Raw genomic sequence first — 20,851 nt, 5'->3', positions numbered from 1 at the left:
AATCGGGACTCTCTACCCACAACATCTAAATTAAGACATCATGACCATTCATTACCTATCGAACGACTCAGAACTTGATATTTACTAATTAGATAATACATATGCAACAAATAATATGAAAAAAATTCAAAAAAATAAAATAAAATTATTTACATCTTCTACAACCAAATCATAGTTATAATTGTCCATCTTGTAGACTTTTATCATTATTTGCCCCTTTATATTTAAAAAATATATACGAACCGTTCATTTTCACGTGAAAAATCAACGATTGATCTGTAATTAAATTATTCCAGATTTATTTTAAAATGATCAAGGGAAAAAATTGAACGTAACCAACATAAAAATTATGAAGTTTTATTATATCTGAGCTTCGATCTAACGTGAAGTGTTCATAACCCTTCGATATTCTGATATTCTGTCAACTTGATGGATAGGTAAATAAAAATAAATTTTCATCAAAATTTGCTGCAGGAATATATATGCAGTGCTCTTTAATTTCAACGGTTCCGATCGACCAACGGACGACGCGCTTACGTGCTCCTTCATTGACTCACAATGCAAGAGTTTATGTTCTATGTTTCATAAACTCTTGCATTGTGAGTCAATGAAGGAGCACGTAAGCGCGTCGTCCGTTGGTCGATCGGAACCGTTGAAATTAAAGAGCACTGCATATATATTCCTGCAGCAAATTTTGATGAAAATTTATTTTTATTTACCTATCCATCAAGTCGACGGAATATCGAAGGGTAGTAAACACTTCAAATCTGAACCGTTTGATAGAAGATGTGCTGTTCTAATTACCAATGGATACCTCCAATTAACCAATACTGTGTCACAGACCAGAGAGACCCACTTGGGTGTACCAAATTTTGTCTCAGCCCTCTTTGTAAAAATTGTCTCCTCCTAACTTTGCTGTTTTTTTCTCTGAATTCAGAGAGGTCCAGATGGTTCTTTGGTTTGATGTACTCAGTGATCGTCCGATCCAAATTAAGATGCGTGGGCTCTTCTTAAATATCCGTGCTAATTACTTCAATTTTCGTGCGCCCATATCTTATTATAGATCGGACAGTGCTGAAGCTTATTGGACTCAAAAGCTCCGTTCTCTTTTTCTCTACCTAAGCGTCGGCATAAGGGCTGTTTTTCTCCTTTAGCAGCGTGTGCTCGCCCAAATTCTAGTGGGAGTCTTCCCGCTAATTGAAAGCTTTCATTTGCCTTTCATTTTGCTGAATTTCCCTTCGTCGCTCCATCCAGCGTATCTTTCATCTCCCCTCTTCCTCTCTCTCAGCTAAAATTCACAGGCGATCCATTCGCCTCCGAGGATTTCCTCTCGGCCCTTCCTGCTCATACCTCCGCAGATCTGAGCTCCGTCGCCACCGCTTCCGGTCTTCCCCTCCCCGTTCCAAATTTCTCTCTATTTAATTCTCTGTTTCCTTGTTTCTGTACCAATTTGAACTGAAATCCTAATACTTTTCCTCTCATATGTCTTTAGTATAGTACAATTTGAACTGCTTAGGATTGATTTGTGGTTTTGGATTTTGATCAATTATGTGACTGAAATCCTAATACTTTTCCTGCTGGGACTGATTAATTATGTGGTTTAAAAAGCAAATAAAGATGTTGTTGTGTAACTCTAGTTACCTAAATAGGTTAATCCTGAATGGTCCTTATCAAGGTTCATAATTCAGGAAGGATGTGAATTGAAATCCAATCTGAACCTGAATGTACATTGAATGTAATCAGATCAGCTACAACCACAAACCGAATCAGGTACTGGTTTAAAAAACCGAATCAGGTCTAGCAAAATCACAAACTGAATCAGGTCCAGTAAAATCTGTACCGAGCAGTAAAATCGAATCAGGTCATACTGGTATTCAGGATGTATAGTACTGGTATTCAGGATGTACATGTACACCCATGCCATACTGGTATTTCATTCCGATTTTCACTGTCATCGGTCCTCCCTGCTTCTTCCTACAACAGTATTTCATTCCGGTATGATTCCTTCAAGTTCTACCAACAGTTTTTCAATTACCAGCAAATTACTCCTCTTAAGCAATTCACCGAACAGCTAATGTGCAGCAACACACCAGACCCGTACCAGTACTGGTACAGGTAGAACTTGCTGAATTTTTTATACTGGTACTGGTACAGGTGAAACTAGCTGCACACTTACGAGTGTTTGTGCTTATCCATTTGAACTTGCCGAATTTTAGTTATCACAATTTCTTTAAATTTCAGCAAGATGTTTCGTTATGAGGTGATTATTGGGTTGATAGTAAAATAAATGTTTGTTGGGGTCTCACTTGCATATTTATTTGTTCATGCTTCTTTGATCTCAATAAATCTTCTTCTTTCTTTGGTACGTGTTCATTACAGTACCCTTTCTTCATAAACAAGTCAGATTTAAAAAAAAAAAGTTACTTTGTTAGGGCTTCATTGCATATTTTCCTCATCAGTTATGATTTTCTTGATTGAAATGAGAGTGTTTTAAAGAAAACAGAAGTGTAAACTTCAATCTATACGTACTCTGTAACTTTAAAAAATGACAGGGTCAATTATGTAAATTTTATTAAGCAACTTCTTTGGACTTGATGTCAGACTTTAGTTTTGTTAAATTTCAGTTTTGAAGTTGTTTGGTTAAATCTTGTTCTATGTCATGTTTTCAATAAAATAACTCTAGTGCATACATACAAGGCCAATAGTAATCAAATGAAAATTATTTTTTTCATGATTGTATAGTTCATTACAAAAAAAAAAAAACAGCCCTTTGCATATTTTGGCACTTCATAGCTTTACTTGTATAGTTATTATACACCTAATATTTTGGCTTAAAGGTCATAGTTATTATACAATCATATTTTGGCACTTCATAGCTTTACTTGTCTTAATAAATAAAAGTTAAATTAATAAAAATAAGATCTGACCATTGCGGTTTGCATAGCTTTACGTGTCTCCTTCTCCAATAGGTTATATTAAGAAAAGTTCTTCTCTTTTTTTTTTGCTTAGTCAACTAAATTGATTGTGATTGGTGTTAATTAGTTACTATTATAATTAGGTTATTGTATCCTCTTATATTGTCATAAAATGAGAATATAATCTCATGTACCCTCTGAAACATAGTTATTAAGCTGGTGGACTTGAAGGGGAAAAGTAAGTAATTGGATGCAATTGTACATGCTCAACCTAAATCTGGCCATTGCGGATTGCAATCTGAGGCTAAGGTAAGTTTGGTTTTTTTTTATTTCCTTAAAAAGAAAAAGGAATATTTGTGGGTAAAAATGAAAAATTGTCTAATTTCAAAAAGTTAGCAAGAAGTAATAACTAATACCTTTGCATCTATGCTACCTGATTGAGTATGCAACTGATCATAGTAAGTTCATGTCAATACACAGTGCAAAAGCAAAATGTACTATGGGTCAGTTTGTAGTGTCCTTGATGCTCAATTTGATAATTTTATCACAAAAATGTATGCACAACTTACCCAAAGACCTTCATACAGCCTGTGTGCATGTTTTCCTTAATTTTTTCAATATTTTTAACAATTTATTTCATCACTTTTCAGTTTGTGAGGTGCAGTTTGTATCATTCTGACATGCTGTTTTGTAATTTTTGTGTAGAACAAACCATAGATCCAAATTGCATGTTTTTTGTGTCTAAAATTTCAGGAAGTCATGATCTGCACCCACAATTAATTTCAACTCATTGTATTGCCTAGAGCTATGCCAAACTTAAGTTTTTCTCAATATCAGTTTTGGTTCTGTACCAGTTTTTTTATTTTCTGACAACCAGTTTTGTATAATATTCACAGGACAAACTACAACTCCAAATTGAGTGTTCTTGGTACCAAAATTCTCAGGATATTAAGATATTTCACCATGATTTATTTCATATTTTGATGATTTTTCTAAATGAGTTGAATTTGGGGTTTTGTACAGGGAAGTACTGCACCAGCAACACTATTGTACTAGTTTTTGCATTTCATGAGAAAAAACTTTTGAGAATTCATTATAAATGGTAGTAACTATAATGTCATGTGTTTTATTTGGTTTAGAACAAAAGCATGTTTAGCAAATATATCATCTCCTTAATTGTTTAGAATTTCTCTTCTGGTCAAATACTAAAAAAACCATAAGTGCTCGGCTCTTTTATAATTGGGCAAATTTTGTATGCATAGGAGCAGGATGTGAATTATTGTTGCTTTATAATACCTCCATTTATTTGTGCCTTTTCAATCATATGTTTTAGTTATCACAATTATAACTTATAACTTGCTTGTTGTTGTGATTTGTTTATTTAAACAATTCAAAGGGAGATATAAAATATACAGATATGTTTCTGTCTCTAGGAACTAAACATTTCCAAGGACTAACTCTTGGAAATAGTATGACCAACTATAAAATAATATAAACTGAAACAATAAAACATTTTCAATGATATTTTCTGAAGTATTTCCATGAACATTCACAATAAAATAATATAAACAGACTAATCAAAACATTTTCAAGAGCTAATTCTTGGAAATAATATGACCAATTATAAAATAATATAAACTGAATCAATAAAACATTTTTAAGGACATTTTATGAAGTATTTTCATGAACATTTACAATAAAATAATATAAATAGACAAATCAAAACATTTCCAAGGGCTAACGCTTGAAAATAATATGACCAACTATAAAATAATATAAACTGAATCAATAAAACATTTCCAATGACATTTTCTGAAGCATTTCCATGAACATTCCCAATAAAATAATATAAATAGATTAAGCAAAACATTTCCAATGGCTCAGCCCTTGGAAATAATATATCCAACCATAAAATAATATAAATTTTATCAAAAAAACTTTTCCATAAGCATTTGCCCTAGTATTTCCATGAGCTTTCAATATAATATAATATTTGGTCTGTTTTGGTGGGTCGCGGGTCATGCTAAACTTTTTTCAAAGGTGTAAATGATACATTTCCATGGGCACACATGAAGTATTTTCATGCGCTACTTTTTTCAAGGACTTGCCTTTGGAAATGGTTTACAGTGTCAGAATTGTGTCAGAAAAGTCCATTTTAATTCCAATGACCATTCATGCTCTTGAAAATGGCTTTTCGGACTCTTGAAAAAAGTCAAAACTCTAGTAGTGGTACACGCCTAATTGTATCGGGACTTGCCTCCGACAATCCTATGTACTTCACCTTCCCCTCTTCCACTAGTTTCTTTAGTTCTCCAATCTATATATATATATAACACAAACTCGATCTCATGAGGCTGCTGGCTACTCTAGAATTGATGGCCACCTATTTGTCTACCAAATTAAGGTTTTGAGCAAAGATAATTCTTAACAAAGGTTTTGCTGTTTTGGTATATTTGTTGATATTTTGGTGGTATATGTTTGTAACTGGCATTATGGTTGCGTTTGAGGTACCTGCTTTAGGTACTTAATCTCAGCCTTTATGATTTCTAACGAAATCAATGGATCTTGAATCCACTACTTCTCAAAAAACAAAGGAAAAGACAAATTAATTTGTAGAACAAAGAATCAATAGGTAATTAAGAAATTAATTACAGTTTCTTCGATTGGAATCGTTGTATCGACTAGGTGTTGGTAGTAGAGATCGATGTACTCTATTTCAAGTCTTTTAAGGCTCGCCTTGCAACACAGGCGGGCATAATCTGGCTTGCCACATACATCAATATTTCCAGCAGCATTCATTCTTGAAATTCCAAATTTGGTAGCCACTTGCACCTTTTTCCCTTGGCAAGTGCTTAAGAGCCTGATAAATGAAGGTCATTGTTTAGTTAGGAAAATAGCAACTTTTTTGGTTGGCAACTTCAAATGGATGTGGGAGTTTCAATTCCTACTTTCAGTAATTTCAAAAGTAATTTGGCAATCTTAATTTTTTTGTTGAATTTCCCAAAAATTAAGTACTGAAAGCAACATTATTATAATTGAGTATAAACAGACTTCTTTTATAATCTGAAATGAGTTGCAGCCATTAATTTTTCTTTTGAAAACTTTGAAAAAATAAATTAAATTCCCCAGCAGCCTGCTAATGCATGAAAACAAAATATGATATTTAACAAACAACTTAAAATTCTAGAATTAACCTTGCCAACCAAAATCTCATTGGTGTGAGGTCCGTACATATCCGAGGTGTCAAAGAAGGTGATGTCGTTGTCAAATGCGTGTTTTATTATCGATATGCCGACCTCGTCAGGCACCGGAGAGTTGTAAACTCCTGAGAGCCCCATGCATCCAAAACCCAGCTTTGATACTTGCAAAAATAACCGTAATTGCTTCTGTAAAACTGTACATGAAAGGGTTTAAAAAATTTAGAATAAAGTGTCAAAAGAACTAAGATGATAAATAATGCATAGACTATAGTACCTCTAATCCCTGGGATCCCAATTTTACTCTAGAAGTGGCCATCTGCGCTTGCTCTGTTTATCCTCCTGAACAAGTGTTGTGTTTTCAAGTACCAAGAGGAGGTGCTTTGGTATTTATACTGTTAGGAAATTATGCTTTTACTAATACAGCAGTGACCTCATAGAATCATAGTTAATTAGTATCATAACCCAAACCATCTCCAGTTTTAAAACTATTAACGCTTGCAATCCATTTTGTTATCAATACCTAACGTTGACCTCAGGCTCTCAGCTCATCATTAACAAATAAGAATTATTATTTCTTCTTACTTGATGTGATCAAAACTTTTATTTTTATTTATTTTTGGCACCTTGAATGATGAGTTGCAGTCTTGCAGGTTAAATCCATATATTTTGGTATTCTTCTTATTTTGTTTATATAAAGTTATAGAACAGTGACTAAAGAGGAAAAAAGTGAATTGCAATTGAACTTAATAATGTTTGGTAGTTTAATGAAAATAATTCGTAATAAATTCTCATCAAACACATTTTTAGTCAGTTCTCATCTTCACAATTTTTTTAAATTACAAAAGTATGAGTCATGACAGGATATATATATTCAGCTCCCAGACAAATACTGGAGGCCGATTTTTTTAAAAATACCCAAAACAAAAAATAAATAATTTAAAATACCCAGGTTTCGGACAAAATTTTAAAAATGCCCAAACCGCCTCAAAATTCGGCGGTCCGGAATTATAATTCCGAACCACCAATAAATTCGGCGGTCCGGATTTTTTTTTTTTTTTTTTTTTTTTTTTTTTTTGCAAATCAAATTGTTTTATATATTCAGATTTTTTGCAATAAAATGTACCTCTGATTTTCTTAGCAAAACAGCTTGAAAAATCATGAAAATGTACCGACATGTAGTCTCGACATCCTAGAACAGCACTGCCAAGTTTCATGTAGAATCTCTGAACAGAACATGAGATATAAGCTCGTAAAAATAGCCCCAACTGATTAATGTTTCATCCGGGGTCCAACTTTGCACTTCTGGTTTCCTTGGTAAAAAATCTCCAAAAATCATGAAAATTTACCGACATATAATCTTGACATCCTAGAACAGCACTGCCAAGTTTCATGCAGAATTTCTGAACAAAACGTGAGATATAAACTCGCAAAAATAGCCCCAACCGATGAATGTTTCTTCCAGGGTCCAACTTTGCACCTCTTGTTTTCTTAGTAAAACATCTCCACAAATCATGAAAATTTACCGACATACAGTCTCGACATCCTAGAACAGCACTGCCAAGTTTCATTCAGAATTTCTGAACAAAACGTGAGATATAAGCTCGCAAAAATAGCCCCAACCGATGAATGTTTCTTCCGGGGTCCAACTTTGCACCTCTGGTTTCCTTAGAAAAACATCTCCAAAAATCATGAAAATTTACCGACATACAGTATCAACATCCTAGAACAGCACTGCCAAGTTTTATTCAGAATCTCTGAACAAAACGTGAGATATAAGCTCGCAAAAATAGCCCCAACCGATAAATTTTTCTTCCGGGGTTTAACTTTGTGGTTATTTTTATTAGTGTTTTTTTGTTCTTATTTTTGTTGTTGTACTATTTTATTTTAGTGTTATTTTTGAAGTATTTTTGTGTTCTTATTTTTTTAGTGTTTTTTTTTCAAAATTGTTTAATATTTTTTTATTGTACGAATACTATCATAAAACATAGTTTAACCCAAACATAGTTTACCGACATATAATCTCGACATCCTAGAACAGCACTGCTAAGTTTATACAAACCTCGCAAAAAAAAAAATTCATACAAACCTCAAACTCAGAAATTCAAACTATTCTCAATTCCAAACAAACTTAACAACATACTATTTCTTACAATATGGCTTGAACGTACATGGAACAAAGTCATCGTCGGAGGTTGACAAATTTGGGTCAGTAACAACAGACGACGTGCTAGCCTTGGTCTTGGCCTTAGTCTTGGCCTTAGTCTTGGCCGTAGGCGTCTGTACATCAACCTTTTTTTTCCTCAATCCATAGCCGTAGGGGTTTTCTACAAAGTCATCATCAGATATGTCATTCCGGTTGAAAAATTCATCTATCTTCACACATCTCTTGCAGTCCTTTCTAAACTTTCCGCAAATGTCGCATTTGGGGTTTTCATTTTCCTCTCTCTTTCCTCGATTGTTACTGTCCATCATTCTCGTCTACAATTTGTTTAAAAATAATAGTTAAAAAAATTGCAACATAATAAGCTGTAACATACAAATAAAGTACATACATACTACTAAATGATAAATATTCAGAAAATAAAGTTCATCTAATCACATAAGTTCTCAGCACATTGAAATACATCTCTGGTTAATTTCTACGGAGCCTAAAATGCAATCCCAAAGATCTCCATGATGATGTGCTCCTCCTAGCGGGTTGCACTGCTTCATCCCTCAAGTGTGCTGTACCAGATGTCCCAGCGCCAGATGTGCTCCTCCTAGCGGGTTGCACTGCTTCATCCCTCGAGGGTGCTATACCAGATGTCCCAGCGCCAGATATGCTCCTCCTTCCCGCGCCAGATGTGCTCCTTCTTCGTTGGGTAGTACCTGAAGGCCCTTGCATCCCAACTGCATCTCCTCCTGCCAGTACTTCTCCCATTGCCTCTCTGAACATCATATTTGCATTTTCACGGTCTGCTGTACGGCTTCTAGCTGTGCTTTGCCGAGACCCTTGCGATCTACTTGCCTCGGCCATAACTCGCTCATTTTTTGCTGCATTATGCGCGTCTGCAGCACAAAAATGTTAGCTACTAAATTATTCAAGATTGAAATGAAATATAATCAGGGTTGAGTGCTACATACCTCGGCTTTGCCTGTCAGAAGTGGAACGGCGAGGTCGGTGCCCCATTCGCCTACCTTGCATTTCGTCCATGGTCATTACACAACGGATGTGTTTTCTCCTACCATGCCGTATCCAATCTTTGTTTGGCTCAATTTTAGGGGTAGTGGTCGTAGGCCACTCTTCAGGATTGCTATAAGGAACAAACAGTGCATTCCAAGTACTCAGAAGGTAGTCCACCCGATACCGGTGGTCAACAAATAGGTCGGGTGACCAGCTATTACGGCGACAAACCGCTAACGCATGAGCGCACGGAATTCCAGTTAATTGGATACATCTGCATGTACATTCCACTTTTCTCTCTGGCCCGAATGTCACGATATACTGGAACCTTCTATGAATATAGACATAGTTCCATCCTGTGTTTGGACTACTGGAACATATTCATTTGGGCCCGTGACTTCGTACTTACCTTCGCCGTGCGAGTATGCGATGACATCCATTTCTATAGCTTTCTCCCACCGTTTGGCGAGCTTGACATGTACCCGTTCGGAAAAAGGCTTTCCTGCATTGTTTTGCTCTGTCGCTGCCTGTCGCCGCTGAACAAACCAGCTATTGCACTTGTAGAATGTCTCATCCACGAGTGCAGCCACGGGCAACATTCGGCTATCCTTGAAGACAGCGTTCAGGGACTCGGAGCCGTTTGTTGTCATGATACCAAATCGGTATCCTCCATCACATGTCTGGAAGATTTTATCAAAATTTGATTGCTCCATGACATCATTAGGACGTACTTTGCCCACTCTCCTCAAAAAAACATTACACCTAGGATTTTGCTGCAATAGAATAAAGTAAAATTAGACAAAATGCATCTAAAAGAAAAGAAAATGAACAACATAATTAGACAATATTAGACATACCATGGCGAAATCTTCGAACATCTCTTTCAGCCTTCTTGGCTTCTTCTTCTTGGCTCCTTGTTTGAACCTAGTTCCGTACCATTTGTCCTTCCCACAAGCCTGAACCAGATTGTCAGCAACATGCTGGATACAATATCTGTGCACAAAATTATCCCGGTCTCATCCGTATTCAGGTTTCAATGCAGCTTTGATACCCTTGTGTTGGTCTGATATGACACATACGAATCTATTAACACCAATCACATTCATTCTAACCCATTGTAAGAAAAAACCCCAATTCTCTTCATTCTCCTTGTGCACAATTGCAAATGCTAGAGGCATCAATTGGTTCTCGGCATCATAGCCGCAAGCCATCAAAAGTCTGCCCTCATACCGCCCAGAAAGGAAGGCTGCATCTATACTGATGACCGGTCTCAAGTAATTAAATGCGGTGATGCATGGTCCGTAAGCCCATGCCACGGCCACGAATTCCACAACACCTTGCTTGACCAGTCCTGTATTTCTATCGAAGCTCGGCTTGGTCCAAAAATCGTGCCTCGAGCCGGGATTCTTATCACATATCCCGATAAGCAATAGTTTCGTAAAGTTGTACGACTCTTCCCAACTCCCAAATTGACAGGCAACTGCAATCTCACGACCTCTCCAGAGTTTGTTGTACTTCGGGGTTATACTGCCAAACCTAACCCTCACACAGTGTGCCACACTCCGGATGCTCATAGTGGGGTTTTCCTTAATGCCGCTCTCGATGATATCTGCGATTATTGATGCCGTTAGTTGTGCATGGTCGGTCCTGGTGTACTCAGACGTGCAAGTGTGAGGCGTGTCTTGCTCGGTTATCATCCATGTATCTCCTGCATTTGTTGCTTTTGCCTTCAGTTTGAAACGACAACCCGAAGTGCTGCATCTAATTTCCAGCCGGGATGTGTCACTTCTCTTCGTATATATCTCCTTGTTCTTGTCAACATGGTACTCTCTGATCTTTTTGGTCAGTTGTTTTTTGTTAGGAAAGTATTGGCCTTTTGCGAGCTCACTCCTGTATTCAATCCGACGACCGTAGTAAGAAACGTCTGCTTCTCGAAAAGCAGATGTGTCATTGAAGTTTACAAACGGGTGAGTCTCAGAACGACCACTTAACGGCATATTCTCTCTATTTTGGCTCACAGTGGGCTGTGTGTATTCTTCTTCATCTTCTTCATCTCCTTCATCATTAATGTCCCAGTCTCCTTCCTCTCATTCATCCCCAGTTTGCAAATTTTCCTCCGGTACCTCGTTCATAAATTCAAATTCTGACTCGTTTGGATCTTCATGTACTGGTGCCGGTCTGGGGTCAGAACTTGGTTCAGGCCCAGGTAAGGATGAAGGACCTCCATGCATGGATATAGGTGAGAGAAAAGGTGGAGATTGTACTCGTGGTGGGACAAAAGGTGGAGATTGAGGTGAATTACTGTATATTTCTGGTTCCGGTTCTGCTACTGGCATTGAGATAAAACGAGTGTGTGGTTCATAATTTGGTTGATCATTTTCTGCAATCGAATTTTGGCCTGAACTCCCAGCCACTGACTCTCCGCGAATTCTGCATGCAAAAACTTCCAATAATTCACCGGACCGCACAACCTGCGCGATCAGGCCTCTCAATGCCCCGTCATCACCCAATGCGATTCTGACATACCTTCCTGCATGGACCATTCGGGCTTGAATCTGTAATTCCCAACGATTCCTATTGTAGCCGCTCACTTCATAAATAAGCGATTGCAACTGCTCAAATGAGAAATTTTCATCAACCCAATACGTATTTACTGGAGGTTTGGAGTAACGTGCCCCATTCTGGTCAAAAATGAATTTCCCTCCAAAATGTATTGAAATTGCAATAGGCATGGCCAATAAACTACATTCGGAGAAGGAAATATTTTGTAAGTTTACTGATTTCAGATGAACAGTAAATACGTATATGCACGGTACTGAATAGTACATGAACAGTAAATACGTATATGAACAGTCAAAACATATGTGCACAGTAAATGAACAATACATACGTATATGAACAGTATCGTATGTGCACAGTAAATTAACAGTAAATGAACAGTAAATACGTATATGAACAGTAAACGAACAGTTAATACGTATATGAACAGTACATACATACATCTATTGTAAATGAATAGTAAACAACAATGCGTAAAAAAACCTGATTTAGCAGTTGAACAATTTGGATGGGGAGGAGAGAGAGTGAGATTTTGAGAAAATGAATTGTGAGGAGAGAGAAGATTGCAGTGTGGGGTATATAAAGGCCCGGACCGCCGAATTTATTGGCGGTTTGGAATTTTAATTCCGGACCGCCGAATTTTGGGGCGGTTAGGAATTAAAATTCCGGACCGCCGAATTTTGAGGCGGTTTGAGCATTTTTAAAATTTTGTCCGAAACCTGGGTATTTTAAATTATTTATTTTTTGTTTTGGATATTTTTAAAAAAATCGGTACTGGAGGCATCAAGTTTAGAAGTACTAGCAACAATGTAAGTTAATCAGATGAGACTTGAGAGCACCAGTACCGTTAGAATTTTGACACCAATCGATTGGGCTTTTGACAGAAGAGACTTGAAAGAAGAAAAGTCGAATCAAAATTCTAATCCGTCCGTTAGAATTTTGACACCAATCGATTGGGCTTTTGAATAATTCACCAAGTAAATTTTTAAAAAGTCTTAAAAAAGTTATTGTAGGAGAAGTCCCTAGGCGAATAAAGTTTTTCAACAAGGAAAACTACTGCTGCCATTAAAAAGGTATTTTGCATTTGAATTTAATATGCAGTTCATAAAATTAAAATTTAATATGCATTATCCAGATCCAATCCAAAATTGTAATTGCTTTTTGTATAACCTATTTTGTTGTTTAGAATAAATTCACATATATAATTGTTGTATATAAAATTTGTTACATGAGTTTATGTGGAAATAAATTCAAATGCATGTATCTTCATTCTTATATTATTGTACTTAGTTGTTCTGATTCGTCAACAGTACGTTGAGATTGAAAGATGATTTTTTCGAATTGAATATCAGCCCTCCAATCACATAATTGTCTTCTTTTAATTAAATACATTTATTTTATGTGTAGAAGTCTAAATTTAATTAAAAACATACTTGCCACATAGACTGCTACATAGTTTGTCCTAATTAAAATTGCATGAATCCCAAGCGATCCGTTTTCTTATTTCTCTTTACAGCTATCTTTGATTCCTGCAATTAAATTATTTCCTTATTTCTTTGTTTCCTCTATTTTATTTCTCCTCTTTCTGTATAGTTTTGACAATGAAAACATTGGAAACAATCATATATTTCTGAATTTTGTTTAGGACTATTATATCTTTGTGAATAAATAAATAACAGATCTTATGTTGATAAAAACAATCATATCTTTCCTACTGGAGATAAAATGAATAATATCTAAAACTTTCGTGTAGAGAGAGAGAGAGAGAGAGTTGAGTTATTGTACTTCATGAAGTAAATGACATATTTTACTTCACGCTCATATCTTCGTTTTGAAGCTTAAAATGTCGATCGAAACTGTTCAACATAATCTCCATAAAATGTGATTGGAGACAAATTTTGTATTTTTTGGAAACTTTTAATTTTTTTTAGAATTTTTGAAAATCGTTGTTTTTTAGAAAATTTTGAACCATAATTATTTTCAAAAATTCTAAAGAAATAGTAAAAATTTCCAATAAAATGTAAAAGTTGGTCCCAAACACAATTTAATATGGATATCAGCTTTAACGGTTCAGATCAAAGTTTTGAACTTTGCTCATTTTTTTTTTGTTTGATACAATTTTATTTGACTATATATATTCTGATACTTTTGCTGACTGCATTTTGTTCTAATTGTCTATATTTAAATATTTAATAAGTTTAGCCAACTAACCATAGTTATAGTAAGTGGGACCCGATTTTTTTAAAAATACCCATCTAATAAATAAATTAAATTAAAATGCCCAGGTTTTTGCCAGATTTATAAAAATACCCCCCCCCCCCCGCGGATAAAATCCGCGTCCCCAAATATTTATTCCCCCCCGCGGATAAAATCCGCGCCCCGACTCCTTTATTATTATTTTTTTTTTGGCGCAATTTTTGGTTATATATAGACTAACTTCAGAAAGAGAGAGAGAAGCAGAAGGAAAAGAGAGGAGAAGAAGAGAAGAAGGAAGAAGAAAGGAAGGAGAAGAAGAGAGGGAGGAGGAAGGAGGAAGAGAAGAACTGTTCAGCTGCTAAATCAGGTTTTTTTACGTATTGTTGTTTACTATTCATTTACTGTGGATGTACGTATTTACTGTTCGTTTATTGTTCGTTTACTATTCATTTACTATTCATTTCTTGTGCATATACGTATTTACTGTGTATATACGTATACACTGTTCATGTATTGTATTTATTGTTCATATACGTATTTACTGTTCATTTACTGTGCACTTACGTATTTACTGTTCATTACTGTTCATTTACTGTGTACATACGTATGTACTGTTCAGGTATTGTATTTACTGTTCATTTACTGTTCATATACGTATGTATTGTTCATTTACTGTGCACATATGTTTTGACTGTTCATATACGTATTTACTGTTCATGTACTATTCAGTACCGTGCATATACGTATTTACTGTTCATCTGAAATCAGTAAACTTACAAAATATTTCCTTCTCCGAATGTAGTTTATTGGCCATGCCTATTGCAATTTCAATACATTTTGGAGGGAAATTCATTTTTGACCAGAATGGGGCACGTTACTCCAAACCTCCAGTAAATACGTATTGGGTTGATGAAAATTTCTCATTTGAGCAGTTGCAATCGCTTATTTATGAAGTGAGCGGCTACAATAGGAATCGTTGGGAATTACAGATTCAAGCCCGAATGGTCCATGCAGGAAGGTATGTCAGAATCGCATTGGGTGATGACGGGGCATTGAGAGGCCTGATCGCGCAGGTTGTGCGGTCCGGTGAATTATTGGAAGTTTTTGCATGCAGAATTCGCGGAGAGTCAGTGGCTGGGAGTTCAGGCCAAAATTCGATTGCAGAAAATGATCAACCAAATTATGAACCACACACTCGTTTTATCTCAATGCCAGTAGCAGAACCGGAACCAGAAATATACAGTAATTCACCTCAATCTCCACCTTTTGTCCCACCACGAGTACAATCTCCACCTTTTATCTCACCTATATCCATGCATGGAGGTCCTTCATCCTTACCTGGGCCTGAACCAAGTTCTGACCCCAGACCGGCACCAGTACATGAAGATCCAAACGAGTCAGAATTTGAATTTATGAACGAGGTACCGGAGGAAAATTTGCAAACTGGGGATGAATGGGAGGAAGGAGACTGGGACATTAAGGAAAACCCCACTATGAGCATCCGGAGTGTGGCACACTGTGTGAGGGTTAGGTTTGGCAGTATAACCCCGAAGTACAACAAACTCTGGAGAGGTCGTGAGATTGCAGTTGCCTGTCAATTTGGGAGTTGGGAAGAGTCGTACAACTTTATGAAACTATTGCTTATCGGGATATGTGATAAGAATCCCGGCTCGAGGCACGATTTTTGGACCAAGCCAAAATTCGATTGCAGAAAATGATCAACCAAATTATGAACCACACACTCCTTTTATCTCAATGCCAGTAGCAGAACCGGAACCAGAAATATACAGTAATTCACCTCAATCTCCACCTTTTGTCCCACCACGAGTACAATCTCCACCTTTTATCTCACCTATATCCATGCATGAAGGTCCTTCATCCTTACCTGGGCCTGAACCAAGTTCTGACCCCAGACCGGCACCAGTACATGAAGATCCAAACGAGTCAGAATTTGAATTTATGAACGAGGTACCGGAGGAAAATTTTTAAACTGGGGATGAATGGGAGGAAGGAGACTGGGACATTAAGGAAAACCCCACTATGAGCATCCGGAGTGTGGCACACTGTGTGAGGGTTAGGTTTGGCAGTATAACCCCGAAGTACAACAAACTCTGGAGAGGTCGTGAGATTGCAGTTGCCTGTCAATTTGGGAGTTGGGAAGAGTCGTACAACTTTATGAAACTATTGCTTATCGGGATATGTGATAAGAATCCCGGCTCGAGGCACGATTTTTGGACCAAGCCAAAATTCGATTGCAGAAAATGATCAACCAAATTATGAACCACACACTCCTTTTATCTCAATGCCAGTAGCAGAACCGGAACCAGAAATATACAGTAATTCACCTCAATCTCCACCTTTTGTCCCACCACGAGTACAATCTCCACCTTTTATCTCACCTATATCCATGCATGGAGGTCCTTCATCCTTACCTGGGCCTGAACCAAGTCCTGACCCCAGACCGGCACCAGTACATGAAGATCCAAACAAGTTAGAATTTGAATTTATGAACGAGGTACCGGAGGAAAATCTGCAAACTGGGGATGAATGGGGGGGAGGAGGCTGGGACATTAATGACGAAGGAGATGAAGAAGATGAAGAAGAATACACACAGCCCACTTTGAGACAAAATAGAGAGAATATGCCGTTAAGTGGTCGTTCTGAGACTCACCCGTTTGTAAACTTCAATGACACATCTGCTTTTCAAGAAGCAGACGTTTCTTACTACGGTCGTTGGATTGAATACAGGAGTGCGCTCGCAAAAGGCCAATACTTTCCTAACAAAAAACAACTGACCAAAAAGATCAGAGAGTACCATGTTGACAAGAACAAGGAGACATATACGAAGAGAAGTGACACATCCCGGCTAGAAATTAGATGCAGCACTTCGGGTTGTCGTTTCAAACTGAAGGCAAAAGCAACAAATGCAGGAGATACATGGATGATAACGGAGCAAGACACTCCTCACACTTGCACGTCTGAGTACACCAGAACCGACCATGCACAACTAACGTCATCAATAATCGCAGATATCATCGAGAGCGACATTAAGGAAAACCCCACTATGAGCATCCGGAGTGTGGCACACTGTGTGAGGGTTAGGTTTAGCAGTATAACCCCGAAGTACAACAAACTCTGGAGAGGTCGTGAGATTGCAGTTGCCCATCAATTTGGGAGTTGGGAAGAGTCGTACAACTTTATGAAACTATTGCTTATCGGGATATGTGATAAGAATCCCGGCTCGAGGCACGATTTTTGGACCAAGCCGAGCTTCGATAGAAATTCAGGACTGGTCAAGCAAGGTGTTGTGCAATTCGTGGCCGTGGCATGGGCTTACGGACCATGCATCACCGCATTTAATTACTTGAGACCGGTCATCAGTATAGATGCAGCCTTCCTTTCTGGGCGGTATGAGGGCAGACTTTTGATGGCTTGCGGCTATGATGCCGAGAACCAATTGATGCCTCTAGCATCTGCAATTGTGCACAAGGAGAATGAAGAGAATTGGGGTTTTTTCTTACGATGGCTTAGAATGAATGTGATTGGTGTTAATAGATTCGTATGTGTCATATTAGACCAACACAAGGGTATCAAAGCTGCATTGAAACCTGAATACGGATGGGACCGGGATAATTTTGTGCACAGATATTGTATCCAGCATGTTGCTGACAATCTGGTTCAGGCTTGTGGGAAGGACAAATGGTATGGAACTAGGTTCAAACAAGGAGCCAAGAAGAAGAGGCCAAGAAGGCTGAAAGAGATGTTCGAAGATTTCGCCATGGTATGTCTAATATTGTCTAATTATGTTGTTCATTTTCTTTTCTTTTAGATGCATTTTGTCTAATTTTACTTTGTTCTATTGCAGCAAAATCCTAGGTGTAATGTTTTTTTGAGGAGAGTGGGCAAAGTACGTCCTAATGATGTCATGGAGCAATCAAATTTTGATAAAATCTTCCAGACATGTGATGGAGGATACCGATTTGGTATCATGACAACAAACGGCTCCGAGTCCCTGAACGCTGTCTTCAAGGATAGCCGAATGTTGCCCGTGGCTGCACTCGTGGAGGAGACATTCTACAAGTGCAATAGCTGGTTTGTTCAGCGGCGACAGGCAGCGACGGAGCAAAACAATGCAGGAAAGCCTTTTTCTGAACGGGTATATGTCAAGCTCGCCAAACGGTGGGAGAAAGCTATAGAAATAGATGTCATCGCCTACTCGCACGGCGAAGGTAAGTACGAAGTCACGGGCCCAAATGAATATGTTCCAGTAGTCCAAACACACAGGATGGAAATATGTCTATTATTCATAGAAGGTTCCAGTATATCGTGACATTCGGGCCAGAGAGAAAAGTGGAATGTACATGCAGATGTATCCAATTAACTGGAATTCCGTGCGCTCATGCGTTAGCGGTTTGTCGCCGTAACAGTTGGTCACCCGACCTATTTGTTGACCAGCGGTATCGGGTGGACTACCTTCTGAGTACTTGGAATGCACTGTTTGTTCCTTATGGCAATCCTGAAGAGTGGCCTACGACCACTACCCCTAAAATTGAGCCAAACAAAGATTGGATACGGCGTGGTAGGAGAAAACACATCCGTTGTGTAATGACCATGGACGAAATGCAACTATGATGTTTAGGGAGGCAATGGGAGAAAGACTGTCAGGAGGAGAGGCGGTTGGGATGCAAGGGCCTTCAGGTACTACCCAGCGAAGAAGGAGCACATCTCAAGCTGGAAGAAGGAGCACATCTGGCGCAGGACATCGTCAAGAAGATGCAGTTCAACCAGCTAGAAGGAGCACATCTGGCGCAGGACCATCTGGTACAGCATACCAGCAAGAAGAAACAGTGCAACCAGCCAGAAGGAGCACATCATCATGGGGATCTGGACGGTTATTAGGATTCCAATTTCTTCGAAGTCGGAGAAATTAACTTCAGTGCTATTTCAAAGTATTGCACTATTTCAAAGTATTGTGAACAATTTTTATTTTGAGGTTTGTATTAACTTTATTAGTATATGTATGAACGTTTTTTTTGCTAATTATTATTTTGTAAATTGTAGACGAGAAGGATGGACAGCAATACTCGAGGAAAGAGCGAGGAAAACAAAAACCCCACATGTTGCTTTTGCGGAAAGCCTAGAAGTGACTGTCCGAGACAACTGCAGATAGATGAATTTTTTAACCGGAATGACATATCTGATGATGATTTTGTAGAAAACCCCTACGGTTGTGGATCAAAGAAAGAAGAAGCTAATGTAGCGACGCCGCCTAAGGCTCAGACCAAGACTAAGACTCGTGTACCTTCAAAGATGAAAGAAATTTTTTTCTAAACAACAAGGAATAGTACATTTCTCACTTCGTTATGCATGTAGTTCAATTTGTATTTGGAATTCAATTTAAATTAGTTCTAACTGTTTAGTTAGAAGTTTGTATGAACTTAATTTTATTGTGTACTTGTCGTATTATTGTATTTGATGTGTATTTGGAGAATATGTTTTAAAGTAAATACCAAAACAGTAAATCTAAACTGCAAATCATAATAAAACATAACGAAACATAATGAAACATAATAACACATAACGAAACATAATAACTCCAAACATACTAAAACATAATAAAACTAATCTAAACTAAAACAATAACTGCAAATAAGATCTATCTCAAATATACTCTGAAGGGCTAAACCGGTGAGGTGGTTGACCTCTATTTTCCCTACTGAAATTCCTTTGACGCCAGTCTTGCCACTGTAGTTCTGCACCTTGCGCTCTACGAGCTGGTGTAACCACCTCCTCGGGCTCGGCCTGTGCGCTCATCGTGAGTGCTACACTCCATGGATCTGTGGGCTCGGCCGTGTAGGTAGCTGGCGGTGACGGTGGGGTATGGAATAGGGACTCTACAAACTGAGATGCACAGTCAGTCTGAGTCCCGCTCCCAGAAGCCTCCCAGTCATGAGCCATCGGTGGATACGGCTGACCCGGAGACTGAAAGGCTGTATCCCACTGATCAGCTGGAGGTAAATCTGAAAGACTGAAAGTGAACCTCTCATCATCCTGCTCAGGCTGGATCTCCGGAGACTCGTGATGCTCAGGTGGTGGCGGCATGTATGCAGGACCCTACAAGGATATCAATAACATAGTAAATTTTTACTGAATCTTTACCTAAAATAAAGAAATAAATAAAATAAAGAATCATATACCGGGGGAAGAACTGGACGTCCATGCTCGTCACGGTAGGCGTGCCAACCGGTCATAGTAAGTACGAAATGATGGTAGTCCCACCCTGGCTGCTCTGTGGGGGTCGGTGGCATCTCACTGGTTTGAACAGGTGGCGCATCAGGCTCGTCCGATTTTATCTTGCGCCAATCAATATTCTCTCCAGCGTCTCGTAGCATAAGAAGTCGGTGGCAACATCTGAAATTCAGTTTATTTTATTTTCATAAGCCATTGATACCTCATAACAAAAATTCAGTTTGCATGATAGAAATTTCACAGGTTAATAGAGAATTTGTGCAAAAGAAGTCGGTGGCAACATCTGAAACCGACAAACCTCGAGAAGTCGACAAGACGAAACAAGCTTGGTTCCCAAAAGCAAAATTCATGAAATTAATGGAAATATTCAAAAACAGGAGCGAGAAGAAGAAGTTGAACAAAACAAAGCAATGGGGAGGCCGCCCTCCCGATCCTCCACCAAAGCATTGAGGCGCACCACCACCACCTTCCGCCAATAGAGTAATCCATGTTTCTTCCTATTTACTTTTGTTTATTTTTACGCATTGGGGACAATGCTTAATTTAAGCTTGGGGGTATGAGAAGAAATT

General features: G+C 38.0%; 1 protein-coding gene across 1 annotated transcript; it reads right to left on the bottom strand.

Moving 5' to 3' along the window:
- Positions 1 to 5,147: 5,147 nt before the first annotated feature.
- Positions 5,148 to 6,520, bottom strand: LOC144573848 (putative aldo-keto reductase 1). The gene is made up of 4 exons (XM_078323614.1): positions 6,390 to 6,520; positions 6,110 to 6,277; positions 5,568 to 5,775; positions 5,148 to 5,232 (listed from the first exon to the last, which is right to left on the bottom strand). The coding sequence occupies exons 1-3, from the start codon at positions 6,429 to 6,431 to the stop codon at positions 5,692 to 5,694; spliced, it is 294 nt and encodes a 97-aa protein (XP_078179740.1). The 5' UTR covers positions 6,432 to 6,520; the 3' UTR covers positions 5,148 to 5,232; positions 5,568 to 5,691.
- Positions 6,521 to 20,851: the final 14,331 nt, after the last annotated feature.

Source organism: Carex rostrata, chromosome 22 (assembly GCF_964058835.1).
Source record: "Carex rostrata chromosome 22, lpCarRost1.2, whole genome shotgun sequence".
Lineage (NCBI taxonomy): Eukaryota > Viridiplantae > Streptophyta > Magnoliopsida > Poales > Cyperaceae > Carex > Carex rostrata.
Note: the sequence above shows the minus strand (reverse complement) of the source record. Positions and strands in the feature narration are given on the sequence as shown.